The sequence below is a fragment of the Rhea pennata genome, chromosome 17 (genome assembly GCF_028389875.1).
Source record: "Rhea pennata isolate bPtePen1 chromosome 17, bPtePen1.pri, whole genome shotgun sequence".
NCBI classification, from domain to species: Eukaryota; Metazoa; Chordata; class Aves; order Rheiformes; family Rheidae; genus Rhea; species Rhea pennata.
This window is the reverse complement of record NC_084679.1, coordinates 16,578,733-16,605,305: the sequence shown is the minus strand read 5'-3', so window position 1 is coordinate 16,605,305 and position 26,573 is coordinate 16,578,733. Positions and strand designations below refer to the sequence as shown.

At 44.6% G+C, this 26,573-nt stretch overlaps 1 protein-coding gene across 4 annotated transcripts in view; it reads left to right on the top strand.

The window, feature by feature from the left end:
* OSBP2 (oxysterol binding protein 2) overlaps positions 1 to 26,573 on the top strand; it is a 157,713-nt gene that overhangs the window by 31,454 nt on the left and 99,686 nt on the right. For all 4 annotated transcript variants that reach the window (XM_062590052.1, XM_062590051.1, XM_062590054.1 and 1 more), the window contains exon 2: positions 4,234 to 4,442. In XM_062590052.1, the coding sequence (XP_062446036.1) occupies positions 4,234 to 4,442 (209 nt within the window). The remainder of the gene's footprint in view (positions 1 to 4,233; positions 4,443 to 26,573) is intronic.

Sequence of the window (26,573 nt, the reverse complement as noted above, 5' to 3'; positions counted from 1 at the left end):
GAAAAGTATTTCCTCCTGAGAAAATGTCAGTGCATGCTGAATCACAAGGAGGATGACTTCTGAGATGAAAACCAGTACTTGATTTAATTTGGAGTAAACAAATGCAACTGCACTGTGCTAACTGTGTTAAATTTAACTTGTGGTGCTGCCAAAGTTTACCTGTAAGTAGCTAAAAGGTACCACGAGCTTTGCTTTTCTACAAGGTCCCTTGATGCTGTATCTGCACATTGACTTGGATGTGGTGTTTGGTTAAATATGTTCTCCAAAGCAGAGTCAGAGCTGAGCAGATAAGAAAAGTCTTTAGAGTTCTGAAATTCTTAAAATTTAAAAGTTGTGGCCAACTATCACACCTATATTTTAATGAATTTATTGAGATGTCACGCTGGTGAACTGAGGAAAACACTGCTTACTGTGAGAGCGGAGGGGCAGTGAGGAGCTGTACAGCAAGATGATGAGTGGCTCTTGTACAGGCTGCTGTTGAGATGGGGGAAGGTTATTAGTGTGCTAGACGTGTACTAATAAAACTTGAAGATAGGAAGATGGGAAAGACTACTGGTATAGAGGGGAATCAGAAACTTAGAGGGAGAGACTTGACATTGCAATGTAAGTATCAGCAAGACATCTGCCCAAATGGAGCACCTTAAAAATCCAGGTAGGGATGAACTATTACCTTCAGGAAATACTGTGCCTGAGGGTGCTGTAGTTTAGGAGCAAAAAGCTGAGAAAAGACATCTAGGGTAAAGCAACAGAAAACTGGAGCTTTCAAAACCAGTTGGAAATAAGTTGATATTTTTTGTGGTTTGTGTTTCTTTCTTTCTTTCTTTTTTCTTTTTTTTTCACTTGTGTACTCTTCAGAAAATGTTTCAAATAACTGGCTTGAATGTTTTTAAAAAAGCACTTGGGTACCTAAGGAGGACAAGTGCCATGTTCTTTGATAGCTCTTTTGCTCTGAGTTGCTTTGCCACCTGCGTGAAGTGGGCTGTCCTTGCTTATACACACTTAGACAAATTGTCTGTGGCTGATGCAAACTTTTTTGTAAAATGCTAGACCTAAGCAGTTGTGTAAGGAGGCTTTCACCTGTCCTGCCACTAAACCTAGTGGTTTTATTTGTTGTTGTCTCACTTGTTCTTGTGTATGTGTTCGTCTAAAGTACACTGGATGATGTGCAGGTAGTGTGTGAATCGGCATCTTCCAAGAGTAGTGATTCTTTCAGTGGAAGTCTTGTAATGCCTTGTGGTAACCTCTTGATGTTACACGTTTTAAATTGTTGAAAAAATTCTGTTGAATTATAACATTATCTAATGCCTCTATCCACAAGAATTGAAGTTAAGAATGACAAACTTTTGTCATTGGGGACATTCCTTAGTAAGAATTATGCTGCTAGGCTTGGGGGAAAATGGAGGAGCCATTAGTAAGTGGATCAGAGAATTGGTAAGGTTGGAAGGGACCTCTGGAGATCATCTAGTCCAACCCCCCTGCTCAAGCAGGGTCACCTAGAGAATGTTAGACAGGGTTGCATCCAGGCAGCCTTTGAAGATCGCCAGAGAAGGAGACTCCACAGCCTCTTTGGGCAACCTGTTCCAGTGCTCTGTCACTCTCACAGGGAAGAAATTCCTCCTCACATTCAGGCGGAACTTCCTGTGGTTCAATTTCTGCCCATTGCCCCTTGTCCTGTCACATGGGACAACTGAAAAGAGTTGGTGCCCATCCCCTGGACACCCTCCCTTCAGGGACTTATACACACTGATAAGATTCCTCCCCCCCCCCCCCCCAGGCTTTTCTCCAGGCTAAACAGACCCAATTCTCACAGCCATTCCTCACAGGGCAGATGCTCCAGCCCTCTCATCATTTTTGTAGCCCTATGCTGGACTCTCTCCAGTAGCTCCATGCCTCTCTTGTCCTGGGCAGCCCACAACTGGAGGGAGTACTCGAGATGAGGCCTCCCCAAGGGCCGAGTAGAGGGGCAGGATCACCTCCCTTGACCTGCTGGCAACACGCTTCCTAATGCATCCAAGGAGACCATTGGCCTTCCTGGCCACAAGGGCACATTGCTGGCTCATGGTCAGCTTGTCATCGACCAGCCCTCCCAGGTCCTTCTCTGCAGAGGTGCTTTCCAGCAGGTCAGCCCCCAGCTTGTACTGGTGCCTAGGGTTATTTCTGCCTAGGTGCAGGACTCTGCAGTTGCCCTTGTTGAACCTCAGGAAGTTCCTCTCTGCCCAGCTCTCCTGCCTGTCCAGGCCTCTCTGAATGGCAGCACAGCCCTCAGGTGTATCAGCCGCTCCTCCTAGCTTGTATATCATCAGCAAACTTGCTCAGGAGGCACTCTGTCCCTTTGTCCAGGTCATTGATGAAATAAATTTCAGCAAATTCCTGTGATTCTTCAGTTTGATGAGCAACTGCTTAGTAATGCATTTTGCTGAACTGCTAGCAAAATTGTTCTCACTGTTGTCTGAAATCTATCCAATTCCAGCATGTCTTAATGGCAGGAAAAAAATCCAGCCAGGAAAGATCCTATTTTGCAATGTGCTGTGTAAGTGTAGGATGGTAAGTAGTCTGTGGGTTGAAGTTCTTGTAGTGGATGGGACAAATGCAAGTTTGGGGTGGACCGGAAACACTTGCAGACCCAGAATGTCACAGTGGCAGATGTACTCCCTCTTTCTGGAAAGGGGTAAGCAACAAAGAGGGAGAGACAGCGTTCGAGTGTATCTGCTGGGGTGATGGTAAGCATTTAGGATGTTTTGTAGAGCTATTTTAGGCTTTCATAAATGCAGTAGTGGATGTGGAGGTATTTATCTTTGTGCCCAACTGCCTTTTAAATGAGTTCTAGAGACTAGATTTTTTAAAAAAGTGATTTTTTTTTAGATGCTTCTGAAGACATTATGCTAAGTTGTGTTTTAAGAAATGACTGTTGGTTGGTATGTGACTGTTCCCCAGCTTTCATGCTCTGAAAAGACAAAGCATCTCTACTAGGGCAAGAAGCCAGCTTTCAACCAGTGCAGCACCTGCTGAAACCTTCACTGGCAGTCAGCATGGAACCTGCTAGTCTCGTGGGAATTGGGCCCTCTTGAGAATGAGAAGCAGGCAAAGGGAAAGAGGGAAATTGATAATAAAGATAAATAATTGTTTTAGCTTTGCTAAAGCTACAAGCCCAGGAAGGACTTGAATACTCTAAGCATTCAAGGCCAGAAATACCCTTTTGTGAAAGGGAGGGTTGCATTTATCAGTGATGTTTGAAGGGTGGTTGCTTTGAACCAATCTGCTATGTCTGTACCCTTGTTTGTTTCAGACTAGGAGAACTGGAGTATGGGACAGGGATGCCTGTTATATTTTTGTTGAGGATTTGTTGACTTTGGCCTCTTAGCCTGAAGTCTTGGAATGCTGCTGTAAGCAGTGGGGTAGCTGTGGATTAAGTCTGCTGCAGAGTAGATTGAACAAAGAGCCTGAACTGTGAATAACAGTATCAAGAATGGTTTATATTAAACCATTAAACCAAAAAGACTTGTCTTTTTGTAGCTGCTTTGTTAATTGGTCGTGAAGAGTTGGGTGAAGCAGTGCCAGCAATCCACCTCTGAGTTGAAATGAGTGATTTCTTGGGAATTTAGCCCAAGAAAAACATCCAGCTCTCTTCACTGATCCAAGTAAACCTACTGAAGTAAGTAGCAATGCTGTCAGTAGTCAAGGTATTATAACTGCAGCAGAGGAATTATGCTGTACTCATTTGCCTTACAAATGGAGACCTTTGCATGCAAGATCTAATTGAACTGTTATACAAAAGACCGTGATTGAAAAGAGAGGATATAAAAAGCTACAAAATACTAGATCCTAGAAGTGGAATAGTAGGGAGAGAAAGAAAAGCAGCAGCAATGCAAATGAGAGAAGAAATACCAGTGGTGTGTAGTTGAGTAATTCTATTCTTGGGGCAATGTGAGAGCTAAGCAGCAGCGTATGAAGCTCACCAGTGTAAGCGTTGAGGGAGTTGATGCAAGGGAACAAGCCACACAGCTCAATCCAAATGCTTTAGCCGTTCCTTATTTTTCCTGCTTGAGACACTTTTCTAGCTTTTATGGCTTAAATGTGCATATTGCATTCTTGGGATGTTTTACTGCAGGCCCTTCCTACCCAGGAAGGCGTACCTGCAGCAGTAAGCGATGGGTATTCAGGAGCAGAAGTGAAGATTTGGGGCAGAGTGAATCCAGAGGGATTTATGCTTCCTTTTCCTCTGTTCCTGTGCAGGACACAGGCTGAAATGGCCCACACATGTCGCGGAACCATCAACCTGTCAACGGCTCATATCGATACGGAGGACTCTTGTAACATTGTGCTTTCCAATGGGGGAAGGACATACCACTTAAAGGCAAACTCGGAAGTGGAGAGGCAACGATGGGTCACAGCCCTGGAGCTGGCCAAAGCCAAAGCTATCCGCATGAGGAACAACCAGTCAGGTAGAGTGCGTGTTAGAATGCAAACATGGAACTGGATCCTTTTAAGAACTTAGTTGTAAATCAACTCTTCTGTGCTTGTTTAATTGTGCAGAAATCTTAGATGTTATTTCATACACAATTAAAAAGAGGTGATAGTTCCCCTGAGCCACAGAGGGTTTTCAACCATACTGTGTGCCTCAAATGTCTTCTCCTCTGGTCATGCAGCATTAAGCCAGTCTTTTTAAAGCCCTGGTAATGATGATAAATTGCATTTGTGGAGAGTTGATAGAAATGAACTTACGATACTTCTGCTGGAAAGTAGGACATCCATGACTTTCTCCTGGAGAATCTGAATGGGTTGCTGTGGATAGGGAATACTGCAGGAAACACTAAGCACAGTTGTGAGTAGTGCTCCGGGGAGCACCAGCCAGTTCACGATATGATGTAAGAGCTTTTCTTATGCATTTGTGGTTTGGTAGTTGTAACATGTAATCCCTTGATGGAGGAAATTTGAATTTAGCTCAGTTCTTTTTCTCAGTGCATCTTTCCTGGTTTTTTTCTCCCTCTATACACACTAAAATGGGATGGGATATTCATTAGTCTGTTTTGGGCAACAGCATTGTGTAAAGCTGTCAAAGGCACGTGCACGTTATGCAGTTCCTCATTTTTACTGCTTCTTTATGAAATGAATGGAATAGGTGCTGAACAAACAGCATATTTTAGAACTCTATAAATGTTTGTAACTCTGAGATTTAATATTAGTTTTTCTGCCACAAATAAGGATGACTTCAAGTCACAGAAAACAAAAATAATAAATAATATATTAAAAAGCCAGCCATCCCTTCTGCCCTAGAATAAAACTGCTCTCAGAACTTATCTTGACTTCTGGAAATTGGACTTTATGCAAGGGAAGAGGTGTGGGGAACATATGATCCTTACAGCATTCTGCTTAAAAATGAAAACACAGCTTTTAAAATACTTGGCATTTTATGAACACGGATGTGGGAAGGTGAGACTGAAAGGTCACACACAGCAAGACATTTATTGTGCAGCTTTACAGCTTGGGGCTGCTTTGGTTCAGTGCTCATATAACATGTAGCAGGATATTGCTCTTCTGATCTAGATGTGGGGCTTTGGGGCACCTGTAAATGCTGCCCTGTAGCATCAGCTACAGAAAATTTACATATGTAAGTAAAGTGTTCCTGAAACTTAGCTTTCAGAATTGCCACCAAAGAAGGCTGCAGTTGGGTCAGTGCATCAGTGAAAACCTCTCATTTTCCTTGGCGAACTATTATAATCCTGCACCAAAAGCAAAGCAGATTGTGGTGTGCTTGATGCAACTGCTGTGTGCAGATCTCCTCCTGAGCAGTAATCTAGGCTGTGTGAATGGGGATCACTTTTCAATGCTGCTGGTTTATCAAAATGCACAAAGTTAAAATAAAAATGTTGACCATGCTTTTGGAAGGCAATGCTTTAATGGTTTTTGTCTCTGTATCAGTGGGACTGATATCAGTGGGACTTCTGATGCTGAGTGCCAGGGGTGTAGTGATGGCAATCTGTGCTTAACATAATGCTTTAAAGATAGCAGCAAAATGCCGTACCAAAAACAGTTGATTTGCGGGAAAATGATCCCCTGATCCCTCAGTAATGTGATTTTGATTTTTTTTGTATAATTAGGTATCCCACAAGTTCATATAGAAGTTGACTAGTACATGAACAACTTATTCATTTCCCGTAATTATTTAAATACACTGTGTTCCATGGTGCTAATATTCACAGATTTAATGATACTGTGTTATGAACCCTCTGGCCTTTGACATGGCAGTTCTAGAGTGTATGCAAATAGTAATGGGGAATAAAACTGAGAAGTAGAAGATGGCAAATTTCTAGGCACATTTAGTTTGCTTGGCAAAGCATGGTATTCTGCCAGGACACAGATGCAGTGAACTTGCTATGAGTGCGGCAGGGTTGGCATTTGTGTGAACCTTGCTTTTTCCAGAGAGGAAAACCAAGTCCTTTAACTAGCTGGTGTTTGAAAATGATCTTATGTGCAGGAGAAATGAGTTTGCTGCTAGACTTTTTCCTACATCAGTGCATTGGCATTCACCTTTTTAGAATATTGGAATGTGGAGATTGCATAACACATTGGTTATGTGAAGGCATGCGTAAAGCAAAGAACAGACAGCCTGCTACTGAGTTGCAGTTCAGTACTTAGCTTCTAGAAGATGTCAGGGATGTTGCCTTCAGAACTGTATGCAATCATTTTGATTTGTCTTTGCATTAAAATGTCGAACGTAGAGACTAAATGTCTTAAGGCTTTGGACATGCTGAATTTCTAATTTCAGTAAGCTCAGGCCATAGCTTCAGGATATGAAGAGCTGGGCACCAGTGCTGCTGGTAGTACTCTCAGCTGCTTGCTTCCATTCCTGTGCTGTCTCTTTGTTGTGCTGACCCAACTCTTTGTGAGGCAGGGCTGCGAATCAGGCCAGGGAACTCATTTGGATTAAATTACCTCCTGTTTTGCCAGACTTTTGTGATCTGACCGAGGGGGTAGGAACTCTGTAAACAAGCACTGAATCCTTGTGCTGCAAAATCAGAACTGAGGACTTCTGTGAATTACCTTCAACTAACTGATGCCATTTTGTCCCAACCTAGAGACCTTTTAATGAAGGTAATGAATGTGTGTTAGGTTTGACTATCTTGCCTAAATTGAAATATAGAGACAGAATGCAGGGAAGTATAAATCCTGGGCCTCAGGCAGAGCCATGAGGTGAGTATTTACAAGTGGAGAGATGAGGTTATGGAGATCTGCTTGAGTGAGAAGTCAGCTGAGCTGATTCCTGAGTGATCCCCAATGCTACATGTTTCCCAGGACTGCTCTGCAGAACCCATGTTGATGCATCAGGGCTGTCTTGGCCAGTGGGTTAGAAGGGCAGGTTGTAGCTACGTGGCTGCATGCAGCCAAGGTGAGAGCACTGGTAGCTCTGTGGGGCCAGAAGACTGTCGGAACAGTGCAGCTTGCCTTTCTGGTAAGGATGGAGGATTCATGGGGCCAGTCATGAGGAGTGAACTTCCAGCAGAACTACCTGGCCTGGCTGGGGTAATATCCACTGAAGCATGAGTGATTGCAGAATTGTTGAGGTTGGAAGTGGTGTCTGGAGATCGTCTGGTCCAACATCTATGCATGGAGCAGGATCAACTAGAGCTACTTGCTCAGCATCTTTTCCAGCTGGGTTTGGCATGTCTGCAAAGATGGAGGTTCCACAACCTCTTGGGGTGATCTGTTCCAGTGTTTGTTTGTTTGAGGGGCGGGTGGTCAAACAAACATAAGAGGATTTATTTATTTTTTTTTAATTTAAGTAGAATTTCCTGTATTTCAGTTTGTGTCTGTTTCCTCTTGTCTGGTCCCTGGGCACAACTGAGAAGGCTGGCTCTGTCATCTTTGCTCCTTGTCAGGTATTTATACACATTGATATGATACCTCTGAGCCTTCTCTTTTCCAGGTGAAAGTCCTGGCTGTCTCAGTCTCCCCTTTTCATGCCTGATGCTCCAGTCCCTTAATGATCTCTTAGCCTGGCAATCTCTGTTGTGGAGCAACTTTTCAGACAGTGATTGTATTGTTACTAGCAGGTCTCTCTCAAAGTGGGGAAGTACCTCCAGGGGAGGAAAGAGGGGTGGTTCCCACTCCCTGACACTTAATTATTCCTCGAGGATAAACAAGCGGGGTGCGTGTGTGTGTGTGTGTGTGTGTGTGTGTGTGTTATTTTTTCTTATTTTTTAGATGAGGGTGGTAGGTTTCATTTATTTGGACTATAATTCTGCTTTAGGATGAGTAATGGTAAATAGCTATGTAATTGCTTGGCAAACAGGAGTCCTTAGTCCCTGGACTGCAAACAACCAGCCTGCAGTTCCTGGCAGTTTGAGGGAGCTTTCTGTTTTAGGACTAGGGTTGCATTGACTGTTGTTCCCAGGGCTTCCAAGCCTGGGAAACTCTGAGAAGCCAAGGTTCTTTGGAGTCCGCCTTTCGTTGTGTTCAGAAAGGATCAATGTATTGACGTGAAACTGATTACAAAAAAGCCCCTTCCTCCCAGGAAAAAAAAAAAAAAAAAAAGAGAGAGGGGGAAAAAAAAACCCTTGACTTGTTTTATTGAAATATCCTAAAGATGAGCCACATTTCAGCTGCTACTGAAAATCAAAACTCTAGCGCAGTACTCAAACATGGTGCTTAATTTCTGTTTTGTTTCGTAGCAATGAGCGTAACATGCAGCTTGATGCTCAAGAGGATTTCTGAGTATCTACCTCCAGTGGTTAGCAGGCTGGTTGAGGAGCAATCTGCAGCCCTTGGGTGGTTCTCTTAATTACTCATGTTGTGCAAACAAGGCTTTGTTACAGGCGTCCTGTTGTTGTAGGGGCTTGGAGCACCTTTCCTTCACCACTCACTGTCAGCTTGGGTTTAATAGATACATTTATTGCTCAACCATAGGAGCATCACACATGGCCTGAGTGTAATCTAGGTTTTTCCATGTATTTTTATATCTCTCCAGATAAGTGGTCTCTTACTACTTTCCAAGTTCCCAGGAGGCACAGAATGGTGGGGAACAAACAGTATATAACTACTTAATAAACAGATACAATGTCTGCTGCAGCTTGTGTAACTGGTACTGTAACTTTTATAGGTCAGGGTTACAGTGAGTACTTTTAAGAAATAATGAAACCAATACCCAAGCAGAGTATGAGGTCGGTGGCTTTGCTGTTTCTGCTCGTTTGTAATTGAAGGAGGTTTTGATTTCTGCTGTCTGTTGTGAAGCAAAGACCATTTTGGTAACAAGTTGCGAGTTGGGTCAGTTGCACATTAATATTCGAGGATATTACATGAGAGAGCTTGGTTTGTTATCCTGTTTTGCTGATGAGAAACTGGTAGGTGTTCATAAAGCTGCCTAGTGTCACCTACTAATACGCAGGGGATTAGTGGCAGAAAGTGAGAGTAGAGCTGAGCTGCTGTCTTATCTACTCTGCTCTTAGTGTAGCGCTTGATTCCCTTCATGTATGGCATAACGTTACAGCAGAAGGGTAATAAACTCTACTGAATGGCTCTGCTGTAGCCCTCTGTTCTCAAAAATCTGGATTTTTTATTTGCAGTTGCATTTACAAAGCGTTGCTCAAGTCCTAGTACATTTGATTCACTTAAGTGGTGCTCAGTTCAGCCGTTGGGTGGAAATGGCAAGAACAGCTTTATATCCCTCTGTGCTTGATTTGGCCCTTTGTGAATGGCTGTTTATCTGTTCTGAAAATAGCAGACTTGTAATCGCCCTCTGTTTGTATTACTGTAAGCTCTCAAATAATTCCAGCCTTTTCTGTTTACCATATTGTACTCATATCACTCCTTGCATTTTTGTCAGCTTATGCGTTAGCCTGTCAGTAGCTCGAGTCCTTGCACGGAGCATCAGCCTTCAGCAGGGTGGTGAGACGTGCTGGAGAGGCCTGCACCCCTTGTGGCTGCATGCGTTGTGCCTTTTCCTCCTCCATGGGTATTCTTTCTCCTGCTCAGACTGAGCTTGCATGGCTGAATAGGATATATTGGAAGACTTCCGTAACTTTTGAAGGCCAAGTGCCATGTATAGTAGAAATGCTCTTTTGTGTGCATCATAGGCTTGCTTCTCCCTGCGGATGTGGCTGGAATCCACAAGGATGCAAAGCTAGAATATTTGATGGAGATAGCATGCAGTAACTGATGGAGTAAAAATATCCTTTTGTTTTAGGGCAGTATGGTCAGATACAGAAGTTAATTAGGTGAAACTGAATGCTGAATATTTGAGAATTAATCCTGTGGCTATATGAGTCGCGGTATTTGGAAAAGCTCGTAAAGGAAGGGTGAGAATGTTTCATTTTTGGTGCTTTAAACACCATAGATTGTGCTGGAAAACACTGAGGAATGAACTTCTGCTTGGTGATGGATTAGACAGGTAAGGGAGTAAGTGACTTTTCTGGTTCCCTTCCTCTGTGGTCTGTGAGAGGAGAGAGTAAAATCCACTGCTGCACATCTGAACAGGAGCATGATGTGGAGGGATCGCATCACCGGCAGAGCATGTGCAGATTTTAGGCTGACCAAATGCATTTTTCTTTCTGCAGAATACTAAAAATCATAGAATCAGTAAGGTTGGAAGGGGCCTCTGGAGATCATCTAGTCCAACCCCCCTGCTCTAGCAGGGTCACCTAGAGAATGTTAGACAGGGTTGCATCCAGGCAGCCTTTGAAGATTGCCAGAGAAGGAGACTCCACAGCCTCTTTGGGCAACCTGTTCCAGTGCTCTGTCACTCTCACAGGGAAGAAATTCCTCCTCACATTCAGGTGGAACTTCCTGTGGTTCAGTTTCTGCCCGTTACCTCTTGTCCTGTCACATGGGACAACTGAAAAGAGTTTGTCCCCATCCCCTTGACACCCTCCCTTCAGGGACTTGTAGACATTGATAAGATCCCTCCTCCAGGTTTCTCTTCTCCAGGCTAAACAGGCCCAGCTCTCGCAACCGTTCCTCACAGGGCAGATGCTCCAGTCCTCTGATCATCTTTGTAGCCCTATGCTGGACTCTCTCCAGTAGCTCCATGCCTCTCTTGTCCTGGGGAGCCCACAACTGGAGGGAGTATTCGAGATGAGGCCTCCCCAAGGGCTGAGTAGAGGGGCAGGATCACCTCCCTCGACCTGCTGGCAACACGCTGCCTAATGCGTCCAAGGAAACCATTGGCCTTCCTGGCCACAAGGGCACATTGCTGGCTCATGGTCAACTTGTCATCCACCAGCACTCCCAGGTCCTTCTCTGCAGATGTGCTTTCCAGCGGGTCAGCCCCCAGCTTGTACTGGTGCCTAGGGTTGTTTTTGCCTAGGTGCAGGACTCTGCAGTTGCCCTTGTTGAATCTCAGGAGGTTCCTCTCCGCCCAGCTCTCCAGCCTCTCCAGGTCTCTCTGAATGGCAGCACAGCCCTCAGGTGTATCAGCCGCTCCTCCTAGCTTGTGTATCCTCAGCAAACTTGCTGAGGAGGCACTCTGTCCCTTTGTCCAGGTCACTGATGAAGAAGTTGAACAGGATGGGACCCAGTACTGAGCCCTGGCGGACTCCACTAGCCACAGGCCTCCAACTAGACTCTGCACCACTGATGACAACCCTCTGATCTCTGCCATTCAGCCAGTTCTCAATCCACCTCACTGTCCACTCGTCTCACTCAGGAGTTGGCTAGATAGATCAATGTTTGCATCTATACCAAAATTGGCTTGTCTGACTAACCTCTCCCAAAGGTATCTAATGCCTAATGCTGTGGCTTAGGAGCTGTGAGCACAGAAGCAAAGTTGGGAATTGGAAGAAAAAGAACAAAACTGAAAATTAAATTTTGTTCCATGTGTAGCTGCGATGCCTGCCACGCGGAAAAACTGTGGTTCTTTTCACAACCTCTCCCAACGTTTTCAGCAGAGCTAAAAGGTAAGAAGGAGGCACTAAGGTTAACCAGATTAATAAAACCTCCTCCACAAAGGGAGTATGAGAATCTGGAAAAATAACCGCTGCACATATGGAAGATAGTAAATGTTGTGGAAAAGTAGGGAACAATTACTCATAGTAAGAACAAAGAGGAAATTATCAGGTTGTAGTATTAAAATAAGCAAGAATAATTCATATATCATATAACAAAAAAATTAAATGGCGCAACTCACTGTGGGAAGCCAGAATACTCAAAGAGATTGGATGGATTTGTGCGCAATTTAGTCGCTGAAGGATATTAACTAATTTTCTGTATATGAGATGCAGCCCAGGAGATCCTTAAACAGCATACTACTAGAAGCTAGAGAGTATACCCAGAAATAAATGAGTTCATGTGCCCTGTTTTATCTATTTTCTTAAACATTTTCTGTTGTTTCCTTACTGCAGAAGAGACAAACCAGGCTGACCCAGTGCAACGTACTGGCAGGTCTGCTGTTTGAGTGGGGCTCCCTGAAATCTCGGCCTGTCAGGCTTCATGTGATGTTTCCAGCCTCTTGAGGTTGTGACAGTGCTTGCAGTCGCAGGGGACAGGATTCAGTTCCAGATCAACACCTAGCTATGTCTGGGTGTGAGTCGTGGGTTTGTGCTCCCGAAGTGTTGGGAAAGGGAAACCTCATCAAGAGTCTTACGCGATCCATCTGAGCTCATCCCTTTGAGTGAGCTCAGTCCAGGCTCCTTGGCTGTCACGGGGACTTGGGTACCCAGTGCCTGTGGGAATATCTGTATTTAGGTGAAACCAACCAAAATGCTGGCAATTTTGCTGTGCGAGGCAGTGCTAGAACATATATTTGGATAAGGGATATGTGTGGGGGAATTTCAAGGAATTTGGGACAATGCAGTGGACTGCTTGGGTATGATTGTTCTTACTGACTTAATCAGTCGTTTTCTTTTTAGTAGTGGAAATGATTAAAAGCAGCTTCACAAGGGCTTGTTTGCAGACTAGAGGAGGTCAGGAGCTTTGAGTGGTACAGTGCTGTGGGAGGTGGCAAACGGAGAAGAACAGAGGGTTTGATACATGCTTCTGGTGTCTTCTGCTCTGACTCTCGCGATGAGTTTCCATAGCAGAACGTAAAGGGTAAATGCAGCTCTGGAGGTAAAAATGTTATCTTAGAAGCCACTACTCCCACTCATAGGTTTGGCTTGCAGGTCATAGGCAGAGAGCCAAGATACAGTGCTCGTGGTTGCAACTCACGTAAGTGGGCTGTCAGCAAGTAGCGTTGCTATTTTAGCATGCTAGATTCAGCCAGTTTGTAGTGGCTCTATAGTATTATTATTAAAAAGGATCCAAAATTAGTAGTTTCCTACATATTCCAGTAGTTGCACCAGTGGTTTCAATTTTCTTGCTTGACGTATTTTTGCTGGGCGCCATCCGTGAATGACGCCTTTGTCAGTTTGCTCCCTTTCCCCACAGCCGGCTCCTGGGCAGGTGGCATTTGCTTGTGTTTCTGTGCTGTGATTGTGGCGAGAGCAGACAGTCACTGTCACTGTTGTCCCATGTGCCAGCTCACTTCTTGTTGTCACAGTACTTGCTGTTTCCAGCTCCTGCTAGTGCTTTCTGCAAAACTGCTGCCTTTCCTGTCTTCCTTGTGATGCCTCCTCATTCCATTTATCTGCCTGGCCGTTCTGTTCTGTTCTTAACTGTTTTACCCTCTGTTTGTAGGGCTCCTATCTGCAGAGGTGTTTGCTACCAGCATGCAGTTACCCTGTTCTTCTAATTATCTTTTTGACTCTTGGAACTTCGTGTTTCCAGGACAGTGGGCTGCTGCTAACTGTGCCAGAAGTTGCTGCCATGGAAAGGATAATTGGCAGTACTGTTAAGATGCAATAATTTCCTTGGATTGCCAGTCTTTAATGATTCCTTTTTCCTTCTTACTTTTCCTTCTTGCTTTTTCTCCGCAAGCACATGTCATTGTGGTGGTCCATCTTTCCTATTTTCCTATGAAGTTGCTGTCCGGATGGATTATTTCATCTCAGCTTTGCTACTGCCTTTGCTCCAACCTATGTGCTATGGTAAATACTTCAGCTTCTCCTGCTTAAGCCAAAGGGATGGTGTAATGCACCAGGAGTGTGGGATGTGTAATCCTCTGCAAACCAGCTATCCTGACAGTGCAGAGGAAACCAGCTGGAGCTGTGCCTGCTGTGTTAGACACCACTGAAGAGGTTTATTGCTTTGTCAAAGTAGAGTTGGTTGTTTTTCATTTGAACTTTGCAGAATTACAGTCACCTCCTTTTGAAAATGGCAAGGGATATGACAAAATGGCTCTTTGAAGGCTTCACAATGGCCTTCAGCATTTTTCATTCATATATATATATATATGTATATAAATACTAGTTTTTGGCCTTTTATCCTTGTCTTTTTGGCAGCATCCAGAAAAAATTTGAATACTTTCAGCTGTTTCTGTCCTTTCTTAGAAGTAATCCAACATGAGTTGTAACATGTCATTAATAGAATTGCAAGGTCTAATACTGGTATTGTTTCTGAACACTTAGTCTCTGTAACATAAGGTTAGTTTAGTCTCACTGAGAAATAATTACTCTAGTTGTCAGCCCTGTATGTCTGATGGGGTCTGGCATCCGGGGTTGGATGAAGGCTGTGTTTGGAAGCTGTATTGGCATCATGCATTAGAATATGAAGCTTTCTGCCAGCTGGAGCTTGAATTGGTTCTAGTGAACTACTTGAGCCATCTCAAGTAGGGGACAGAAGAACTACACTGTTGTGTTTTCCACGTGCTACTGCTTTTTGTTTCATAACCCTTTGCCTTCGTTACCGAAAACCTGACCTTGGGGGAGAGGCTATAAAAATAGTCCTTACTTCTCCAGCTGTCTCAGTAATCTGGTAGCTGTAAACCTGCAGGTCAAGTTGATGAAACTATGTCCTGGCAATGTCCTGCAGAGCTTAAATGAGGTCTGTTGTGGTTCAGGTCCTTGTTTCACAAATGTTTGCCTTGCTGTTAACACAGCATAACTGTGGGGCAGGGTCTGTCCCTAGCTATCATGCAGCTTGATGGAATAAGGCATCAAGGCAAGATGAGAGCTTTTTGGGCTTAGATGCCTGGAAATGGCCTTAGCCCTCCCTACCTCCTAGGCTGTCTGAAGCAGAATGTTTAGGGGCTAGCAGGGGATGGAGCTGCTGCAACTAACCCTCTAAATAGAGCTAAACAGAGAGTGGAAAGGAGGATCGACTCCGTTTTGAATGTCTATCTGGCATGTTCTGGGATATTTGTAATTGAAAGGGAGAAAAGTGTTGCATCCCTCTTCCTTTTTTTTTTTTTTTTTTGGATGTTTTAGACTAGATCAGATGATCATGGGAGCTTTTCTTTTCTTACCCTCAGGAGTGTGCAGACTAAGTAGGTATTTCTGACTTCCATTGATTTCAAAGAAGCCCTCAATGTCTCAAAGGCCTGAAGATGTGAAGAGCAGGGGGCAAATGCTTAATCAGGGTGCCTGAATAGCTACGACTGATGAGATGTTGATAGATGTATACTGAACTGAAATGAACTGTAAGCACTTTGAAACTTGAACAGCCTGAAACTGCATCTTTCATTCTTTCGGTTGCGGTTCCTACTTGCACTGAAGACTAATGAAGCCAAATTTAAAAGAAGCAGAAAGCTGCAGGCATGAGTGGGCAAGGGAGGATCTTTTGGCCTTTTTCCATATGCCATAAAACCCCTCCTCCTCTTTTTTTCAATATAACTTTTCTTTTTAATTTTCCTGTTATCTTTTTCCACCTCACTTCTATGTTCTATTTATCTGAGAAATATGCCTAACTCCTCAATCTGGTACTGGTCATTTCCTTGTCTTGCGTATAAAAATGCTATATATTATTCTATAACAGAGGTAATCCATGATAATCGTAGCAAACGAACACAGGAAATGGTACTTACATAACACCACAAATTAAATATTGCAGCAGAGAGCTATAGTGGAGACTGCAGTATATAGGCCATCTCGACTACTGCAACCTTGTCCTTCAGAATGAACTGAAGGAGTGCTGTGCTACTGCTGCTATATTTGCTGCATGGCTGCAAGCTGCTTGCTGGAGCAGTGTAGGTGGAAAATAACTTATTGTGCAGCAGCAGTTAAGGAGAGAGTACCTTGGTGCATTTGTTTTAAAAGGAGAAGAAGAAGAAAAAAAAAGGTCCATAGCATTATTTGAGAGGCAGCATGTGGAAGTGTTGTGAAGGTGTGTGGTGTACACAGGATCAAGTAAGGTTCAGCTGTAGCACAGAAGCTGATGTCCCAGCTCTCATCTTCACCTCTTCTGCTGAACATGCCTTTACGCCTTTCTGCCAGTACAGATATGTCCTGACTGGAACTTTCCTCCTGGAAAGCAGCTCTTTCCAGAAGGACCTGGGAGTCCTGGTGGACCACAAGATGACCATGAGCCACATCTTCAGTCCTTGTGGCCAAAAAGGCCAATAGTATCCTGAGCTGCATTAGGAAGAATGCTGCCAGCAGGTCAAGGGAAGTAATCCTCCCCCTCTACTCAGCCCTCGTGAGGCGTCACCCGGAGTACTGTGTCTAGCGCTGGGCTCCCAGCACAAGACAGACGTGGAGCTACTGGAGAGAATCCAGTGAACGGCCACCAAGATGATGAAGGGACTGGATCATCTCTCCTATGAGGGAAGGCTGCGAGAGCTGGGCCTGTTCAGTCTGGAGAAGAGAAGACTGAGAGGGGACTCTCTTCAGTGGTGCCCAGCGATAGGATGAGAGGTAACAGGCACAAACTGAAACACAGGAAGGTCTATCTGAACATGAGGAAAAACTTGACTGTGAGCGTAACAGCACTGGAAGAGGTTGCCCAGAAAGGTTGTGGAGTCTCTATCCTTGGAGCTATTCAAAACCTGCCTGGATCCAGTCCTGTGCAAAGTGCTCTAGGTGACCTTGCTTGAGTAGGGGGGTTGGACTAAATGATCTCCAGATGTCCCTTCCAATCTCAACCCTTCTGTGATTCTATGCAGTTCTGTGACTGTTTTGATTAGTGGAGAAAACGTTGCTGTACAAAGGAGCAGGAGGAAGGATGGAGGCAGCTGCTTCAGTTTCTGAGGGTGTCACTTCGCTCCATGTCTTCCTGGTCTCTCGGTGTGTATGGGGCCGCAAAGTGAAGCACTTTGGAGAAGAGGGAGTGCATGCTCAGACGTACAGCTGAGCTACTGCTGTTTAAAAATGACAGGGTAAAAATGTTGGACTGTCAGTAGCTTCTGCACTGAAAGCAGCCAGGCATGCTGTGACTGCACTTCTTTCATGGTCTGGCAGGCTCGTGGCACAAACCCATGAGACATATTTTAGGGCTTCTGAAACTCTCATTACAGGAGATGCTAATTGAGTGGGTTGTGTATAGATGAGATGTGCTCCATAGCAATGACAGATAGTACTGCCTGTTCTCCGTACACTTTATTTTTTTGAGCTTTTTGAGCTCCTGTATCCTCAGGCCTACAGGTGAGACTGCATTAAGAAAGCTGTTGAGGGGAGGGAGGGAAAAAAAACTGAATGTGACTGCAGAGGAGTGAGTAGAGTGAGCTTTTTATAAACTGTTTTCAAGAGTAATTGTTGACAGCTGCCATGGCAGAAGTGATGTGATGCATGTAATGGTGGGCAGGTGCCTTCGTTCCCACACCAGCTCTTGGAAAGCCAATCCTGCCAGAAGAAGTAGGATGCGCGATGCACAGATTCATGTCAACGATGCGCAAATCTGAGTTTGAAGTGCGCGTGCACAGTTCTGACCTACATGACCAACTCTGCTTCGGTGAGGGTTCACCAACAGTGTGACTTACTAGAACTTTTTGAGTGGAAAATTTGATCAAGATCACTGTGATCTTGAAGTCAACCTTTGAATTTTTTTTATGGGACAAATATTGCTGTTAAATTATAGCTCACTTTTTGTTCCTTTGAATCTGCTAATGTCACAGCAATGTGACTCTTCTCAGAACTGCACTGTGGATGACTTATACCTTGCATCTGTCCTTGGCCCCAGGCTGTCCTTCTGCTCATCCCTTCTGTGCAAAATACCTTCTCTGGGCAGCTGACTGAGGAATGGGAGATGCTAATTTTGTGGCTTGCAAATGTTGAAGTCTAGCAAGGATAAGGCTGCTTTGAAGCCTGCTGGTACAGCACGTGTGGAGCATGAAATGGTCAAGTCCTTTCCTTCCTCTGCAAAGGTACCACAGTTGTGCATGAGGGACTCTTGTGTGGCTACAGCCACTCAAGGAAAAGGAGTCTCTCTTTTTTTTTTTTAAAAAAAAAAGAAAACAAAAAAAAACAGAGGTGATGCATGAGGAGTTTGCAAGTTTGCAGGGATGAAAACTCCTTCCTGGTCTCCACCACTTGGTGGTATCATTGTGGCTATGGAAGTAGGAGGTTGGACAAAGGCAAGGCCTGAAGGCAGCTGTTTATACCACTAGTGATACTGTGTTTTCTTTCCCCTTGGCAAGTTTGAAAAGGCAATGCTTCATCAGCAAAAATGGGGGATGGATATATATCTATGCTGAGAATTATGCTGCTCTTTGAGTTAAGTATCATGAAAATAACAGTGATAGAAGTTTTTTGCCATATTTGTATTTATTGTAAAAAAATTATTTATTTAAAAAGTGCTAAGTATCATGCTACTGTTTTTCTCCTATGTCCATCCTGCTTGCTTCTTTAAAACTTGTTTTGTCTTCATTTTGTCACTTACTGGACTCTTACCCCGTACTGCAGACAAACACTGCTGCAGATCCGTTGTGTACAAGTGCATGACTTGTGTTAATTCTGTTATTTCATGGTTTTCTGCCATTTGTAAATGAGTATTTCTTTTGTCTAATGCTTTTTGGTTTTTTTGTCCTCATTTGTTTCCATTGTTTTTGCACACTTTAAGAAATAATAATTTGCCAAAGTTGCTCATCAGGATGGCAAAGCAAAATTTTTTTTTTTTTTTTTTTTTTTAAAAAAAAAGAAAAGAATGGGGAGTTGTGCACATGTTACCTAAATTTATATTCAGGTACCTCATTTGAAAAAGGCAAGTGGCACTTGGATATTTCACAAGAATTTGAAATATCTATTGGTTATCCTTTCTTCTCCACTTGAAGGGTCCCATCCTCTGTCTGCTGTGGGCTTGAACATGGTCAGGGGGGCTTTGCTTTAGGTGCGTCCAGTGCGTCTCCTTTTAGTTGTTCTGAGTGTGTCAGTGCAATAAAGCAGGAGTCACTGCGACTGGCTGTGCAGCTTTTTATAAGGCTTAATGCAGAGACCAGAACAAATTAATCTCGACAGGCCCATGAGCTGGTGCTGGGTGCTTTCTGGTGCAAAACTGGTTCCACGTGAATGCTGAAACCCAGAAAGTGCAATGTGCTACTCATCCATAGGTTCTGTCTGCTTCTGTGAACCATTGTGCGGAGGATTAATTGCCTGAGCCCTATGGCTTTAGTATGATGCTGGCTGGTTTTGAACAGTAACTGTGAAAGCATGGAGGCTCTAGTTCTGATTTGCATCAGTGTGGTGGTTTTTGTCCATTTGGACAAAGACTTTTTTCAGTGGCTGATTGGAAAAACTGTGATACTATGCCAGACGCCCTCAGTTTAGTTGCCTCTGTACAGATTGGATTGCTGCACAGAGGAGCCTGGCCTGTTTTATCAGGTGCCTGATGCTGGAAGGATGCACTGGGAAGTGGGTTGCTGTTGCTTTTCTTGCTGTTGCAAAGTCCTTGGCTTGTCTGACTGCCTGCCTCCAGCAGACGTTGCACCACAACAGAAACACATGCTTTAAAGAAATCTGTTTCTCTGTTGCTGGAGGATCAAAAAGGGACTTTCAGAACGAGTGTGAGCCCTGTCCACACCCCTGGACATTTTCATCAGAAGACTGAAATCTCTACCTTCACCAGCAGCTTTCTGCAGTAAGGGCCCTTCCCCTAGGAGACTGCTAGGTTTGATGCTGTTAGAGAAATAAGTTGAAGGCTTTTGAGAAGGTAGCAGAGGACCAGCTGCTTGCACACTTTGCTGCCCTGAGATGTCTGTGCGGGAGGGACAAAGCCTGTAGCCATGCTCCTTGTAGACTATAAAGTTCCCATGTTCTCCTGTACACACCTATCACTCTCCTCTGCTCCTGCCATTCCTGGTTTGAATGTTTTGAGCTGATGGTGTCCCCATTTTGCTCCCAAGCCAAGTCTGGGTGTCTTTGGCCATGGCAGAATATGGAAATGACCTGGATTTAGAGATAGTGGGAGCACAAGGGAGATGGATTGCCACTACGAGCTCTGATTGCTCCTGCCTTCTTGTCCTAGCGTTGGCAAGTGTGAAGTCAGCGTGAATTTGTCATGTCACTTATATGCCTTGTCCCTTCAGGGTAACGTGATCCTGTGCCCTGAGAACAAAGTGGAAACATGGGCTCCATTGCCTCTGTAGCTTGAGTGCCTGTGAACTGTTTTAAAATAATTCTGGGATTGTTTTGATAAAAAATATGTGCTTGGTGACTAATTTGTACCTGTCTACAAGAAGTTGAGTCAAGTATTAAATAAGCCTGGCAGCTACTGTCCAAGAGAGGTGACGACATTCTGCGCCCAGCCATCAAATGAGCGCTGAATTTAGGCTCTCTTGCTGGCTGACACTGTGGCTTGGATCCACACCCACCCAGATCTCAGAGTTGCTGGTGGAGCCAGTATTTTGGATTTCTAGATATAATTGAGTCTGGCGCTGCTGACCTGGTGCAAGTGAATTGCAGTGGAGGTGGGCCGGCCTCAGCCTGCTACAGCAGAAACCAACTGATGTTCCTGTTGGCAGTGTCAAGGAGAAATTCTGACCTGGCTGCACTCAGCGATGTCTAGCAAGTGGTGCAGCTCATTGCTTCTCTGCAGAGCTGGTGTATAGCTTGCTTTCTGTGTGTGTGTGTGTTTTTTAATTTAATTTAATTTATTTTTTATTACTCAGCTTCCTGTAGAGAAGAACTATCCTTAAGGCCAGTTAGCAAAAAATAAAGCCAAGATGCAGGATCTGGAGCAAACATTGGTGATCACCTGGAAAATGCTCTTTACTGGGAAGCAGCAGTGGGTGAAGCATGTCCCACTCCTGAGTGCTTGGCTTGGCACTTAAAGATCATGGGAGCAAGCAATAAGCCTGCAGGCTTTTTTCCAAACTGAAATGTTCTTGTAGGTCAAGCCCTATCTGCCATCGGCCCTCCACTCTTCCTGCAGTGGGGAACCTATAAACAGAAAGCCTTTTGCCTTGAAAGAAGCTTACAGAAAGACTGGAGCTCTCCAACTGCTCTTTGGGAATAGCTTAGCCAAGCATAGGTACATACATACCTTATTGACTATAAGCATCTTTCTGAAGATGCGGGGTGATCTTCCTTCCTAGAGCCTGGCCTTCGCTCCTTTTGCTTTGCAAGGCTTTAGCTGTGCAATGGGACATAGGATCTGACTGGTACAGCTCAGGTAAGAAGGCCGGTTTGCTCTGCTACAGGATTTCTTCAGATTACTTCAGCACCCTGTGTTGGGGTGCTGTGAAGACATAGTCTGGGAACAACTGGTGCTCTGTCCTACTCGAAATTTTGCTTAAATGTGCAATCTGATTTATTCTATTTAAGCACCAAACTGATGTTGCTTTGCAAACTCACGAGCTGCAAACTGCTGGTGTGCGGCATTGCGTGCTGCACACGTGTGACTGAGGCTTGCTGCAGCGGTTCAATCAGCTATTTAGCTACTAACTTTCCTATTTAGTTCAGTAAGAGTAGACAACCATTTCAGTCACTTGCCTAAGTACTTGGGTGTGTATCAATGGTCCTACGGTCAGTGTGGATTACACGTGAGGAGCATGTGGCTTTCATGGCCTTGGTAAACCATCCTTGCAGTGATCCCTGGAGCATGGTCTGTCTTTTGGGGAGCAAGCGCCATTAAGCAGCCTGTGAATCTTGGCTTGTTGCTGAAGGCAAGTTTCTCTCTTGCCCTGTCCTTGTGTGCAGTGTATATTCCCTGTGATTTAAAAATCCGTATGTGGGTGGAACATGTGGGAAGGATGATTTGCTTTGTTAGGTTTGTGCTGTGCTTGCTAATATTAGTTTGATTTGTCATTTTGCTAACTGCTATAGCTAGAGTTGGGATGAAAGTGAGTTGGGTTCCTTTTTATTGAATACCAGCGTGTTAGTTTGCTAATCTGAATGCTAAGCAATCTTCCTAGGTCAAATTTTAATTTGCTGTTGTACTTCCTTGATCCAGATGGTTGATGTTCATAACCTACATCAGCTTGTTCATGAACCCAAAGCCAGGTAAGTCTGTGATCAGCAACTCACTGAGCACATGCTGGTACTGAACACAGAATGTTTACAGATTTATAATTAATGTGGATGTGGAGGTGATCCTCTAACTATAATGAGAAACAAAGCAAATTGCCAGTATCATATTTAGAACGAGATGTGTTAGTGCCTCTTCAAAATTGTCCTTTGGCGTATTTTTCAAGGAGGGAGGAAATGTAGTATCTGCCTGTTGCCCCAGGTATTCGAATGTAATAGTGTAGATGGGACACATTTAAGTTGTTACCTTCTCAGCTGATCCATGTCCCTTCAGCTACTCATGAAATACCAAAAAATGAGCTATCCTGCTGTACGATGAGCATAGTGTGGCTTGATATGTGTATGTGCATGCTGGTGTGTACATCTTGTCAGCTCCAAGTCTGGTGCCTTGCTTCCTGTGCCCGCAGCTTGAGGAGCTGTGGGCTGCGTGGTGGGACCAGGCGCTGCTGCGTTGCAGGCAGCATGTGGAGCATCCTCTTTGGTGCAGCTACAAGAGCTGGAAGAGCCAGTTTGGCGCTGCCTCGGTGCAAGTGTGGCTTCTGCGAAGGCACCAAGGTGCCCCGTGGCCTTTTGTAGTGCCATCCTATGCAGAACAAGCAGATGCTCAAGCGAGGGCATCTAGCCAGATCCTGTTTTATGATCTTTATTGCTACCTGATACAGCCTCTACTGGGATATCCCAGAGCTCCTGCTGCCATTTGGCTGCAGCCTGTGTTGGCAGGGTCACTGTCCTCCAAACAGTGGCAGAAGGGACAAATACTCTTGGGGTAAAAAACCTAGCCATTGGCATGGCTTGTGTCCTCCCTCTGCCAGTGCCACTACCTTATGTCATAGATGCTGCTCACATCGAGTACCCCAGGCGGCTTCGTGGGCGGCCAGAGCACGGCTCAGCTGGCGGCTCTGCTGCCTCTGAACTCTCCCTAAATGGTGAACTAGAGATGCTCGTTACTTAAAGTTTTAAACAAAGCAAGCTTCGTTTGTAAGTGGTTTTTAATACACTGAATAATGTAGTGGGGATTTTTGTATGATTAGGAGTCTGCCTTGGACACACCGAGACGGAACTCTTCTCAGCTCTAGTAATTGGCTCAGTAGATTTCTGTGTTATTATTAAGCATTTAAAATTCTCGAGCGTTTTCTGCTGGCACAAAAAATGGCTGTTGGAGGAAAATCAATTTTTCACTCTGAAAATAACAATTCCAGCTAATTAGAAATGAGTCATTAAATGAAAGCTGATCACTTCAAAAAGTCTGAAGGCATCTGTTTAGTAACTGGGCTTAGGCCAGTTATAAGCATCGGTGGTGTTTTATAGCAAAGAGTGAATGGCTGAAAGGTAAGCCTGCTGACTTGCCTCATTTCTCTCTCTGACTTTGTCTCTTTGAGCAATTCAGCAGGTACAAAATGAAGGATTAGATTTGGGTTCCAACTGGGGGAATGTTTTTATTCAAGGTTACTGTGGTAATTTTTTTTTTTTTGGTTGGACATAAGTGAAAACCACCATGATAACAGTGCATGGGATGATCCACAGAATTTTTCTGGTAATTTTAGGTGACTCAAGGGTTATAAAAGAGAAGTGTTGGTGGCTGGAGATCTGGTGTATAAGTGGCTCACTCCACCCTCGATAGGCGAATAGTGCCTAGTCCTTTCCTACTTCTCTGTGGGGCTGATTTAATTTTTCCTCTTGTTGATTATCATTCTCCCAAGTGCTCTCAGCCAGGTAAGAGTTCTGGGAAAGCAAGAAAACATGCAGTGAGATGTATTTGGGAAGGATTTACTTTCATTTTTAAAAATACCTTGTCTTTCCAGCACAATTATAGGGAGAGAGCAATAAATTGCCTGGTGTGCCAGCTCTGGTTGAACACTGCTTGTCCTGGCACAGGCTACCAGGTAAGGTTGCAATGCAGTGACGGTGCATGTGATTTCATTGGATTTTGGGTTTGGTGTGATGGTTTTATTTCTTATTCCATGGATGTTCTGCTTCCTTTCACAGCTGTAGCTGCACAGATGCTGTGATTCAGGGTGACCCGGAGGTGATTTGTTGGTGTTTTACTCTGTATCATCTTGCCTTAAATAGTGTAAGGTTGCCCTCTCCTGGCATGTTCATGCCATAAAGCTACAGCTCCCTGTTCTGGCAGCGCAGATGCACTGCTAAATAGCGGGCCCTGCAGCCCAGGAGTTTAATTTGCCTTTTCTCAGTGGGATTTGTCATGAGACTCTTGAATTCTTGTGTAAGAGACATCCTGCAGAGAGCCTGGCATTGAAGGCACTGAAGCCTGGGAGATATTTGCTTGCCTTCACTTGATTTTATAAGCATCCTTCTAAGGATGACTTACGAGCGATGTCTAATGGACAAATGCAACTCTAAGTCTCCTTCAGAGTAGGAGAGTCTGCTCTTGCCACAACTAAACCCCTAGCAACACTCAGACATAATCAAATTTTAAGCATCAGTAGCTGAGTATTTTTGTAGGACTGTCTTGCCAAGGTGGTGTCAGACCTATTTAAAATCCACAGGAGCCTTACTCCTGGGAAACTCTGCCTCTGACTTCAGGGAAGAGGACTGGAAGGAGGCTCTTATAAAATGGCCAAAACAGTGCTGGCTAATGGAGCTATTTCAGACCTCTGCAGAGAAAAGTTACTTTTTTCCCAGGAAACATCAAGGAATTTACTTGGTGGAGCTTATGCATTAAGGTTTTTTTTTTTTTTTTTTTTTTTTTTTTTTTTTCTGCATCTTGCTGAGCAGTCTTACTGGGAGGAGATACAGGACTCAGTAGGTGAGATTCAATGCCAGCCTGAGTGGCACGCCTGCAAGGTCTTCCCAGGGTGTCTTATGGAGTGGGAGCCGACAAAAAAGGGCGGATGAGGGAGCATTAACTTGCACTTCCCTTGATGACCAAAACATCATGATTTCTTAGAGAAGTATTTGATGACCTCAGGAAAAGGAGGATGGTGCAGAAGATGGTCCCTGCTTCTGTTCCTTTACTGTCTTCCTTTGCTGCACTGTAGCAGACCTGCCTGTTTGGCATGGCAGAGAAGGTGATCTGATGAGGTTGAGGGGCTCATTGCTCTCCAAACAGCTGCTGGTTTTGTCTTAGCACTGCTTCGTGCTTGTTTCTCACAAGTGCGGATGCTGCTGCCTGAGGAGCTGGGTTGCAGAATATCTCCTTTCCTCTCCCTTGCATTTTCAGCACTTTGCCTGGGCCCAGTTGAGGTTCAGGCTGACTTTCTGCCATTTGCAGTACAGCACTTGCAACCTGGGAAGCCCCTTGGAGACCCCAGAACATCTGGTATGCCAAGACATCAGTGGAGAAGCGGCTCATCAGCCTGGTCTTTGCTGTCATCTTGCGGTCCTTTGTGTTCTTGCAGTACCTCCTCTCCCTGCTGCACAGAAGATTGCTCCACTTAATGCTGACAGATGCTCCTTTGGGGCACTTCCGAGGATCTGGCCTTGTGTTGGAATGCCTTTCCTCCTCCTTGTGTTACAATGGAACAAGGAAAGGGAGTGCTAAGCATGTTTTCTGCTGGTACAGGGCTTCATTTTTGCTCTTGCTGAATTCAGTGGCTGTCTCACCAACTTCTGTGGTGCAGAAATTGGGTCAGTGTGAACCATGACTTGGAGCGTGCCTCCACGTGCATATCTGCCAAACCCAAGTGTCTTTGGTCCTGGAGCATTCCTGATAGGGTGAGACTTGTAGGAAGGGATAATATGTTGTTTCAAACTGATGAAAGCCTTGGCAGGGTGGAGGGGGGGAGTGGGGAGAAGCAGAAGAGCTTTTGGATGCACAAGTGCTTCTTGAAATTGCTGGTATGTACTCCCGTGTACAGGGACACAGGTAGTAGGGGGAGTTGAAATTCCTACTCCTGGTTCAATAAGGAAGTCTTCAGGTAAAAACTGGCATGCTAGAAAGTGAGCTCAAGGCAAGAGAAGTTAATGTCTTTGTCATTCTGCCCAGCTTTTTGTCTTGTTTAAAGAAAAAGTCTCTTTAATTGCAACTCTCAGGTGCTAGAGCAACCTTGTTCAGAGCTGGTTTACATCCTATTGCACCTTGTGACTTCTGTGGGTCTGAGTGAGCTGTGGGTATATGGACATGTGGACTGCTGTGCTCTGCTCTGCCAGAGCTGGCGAATGTGACTTTGGAGGCAGCTGAAAAGCATCTGCTGGGGGGAGTTTCATCCTGGGAAGCTGAGGATTTGCCCTTGGTGTGAGAGTTCCTGTTTTCCTATTTCATTGAAAGTGCTCAAATAGTGATGCTGGAGCAGAGAGGATTTGTACCTATAGGAGAAGGGAAGGTTTATGCCGAGAGGAGTGAGCTGGAAACTGCACGCAGTGCTGGGCTGAGCCATGCACTAGGCTGGAATAGACTAAGGAGAGCTGTGCTTA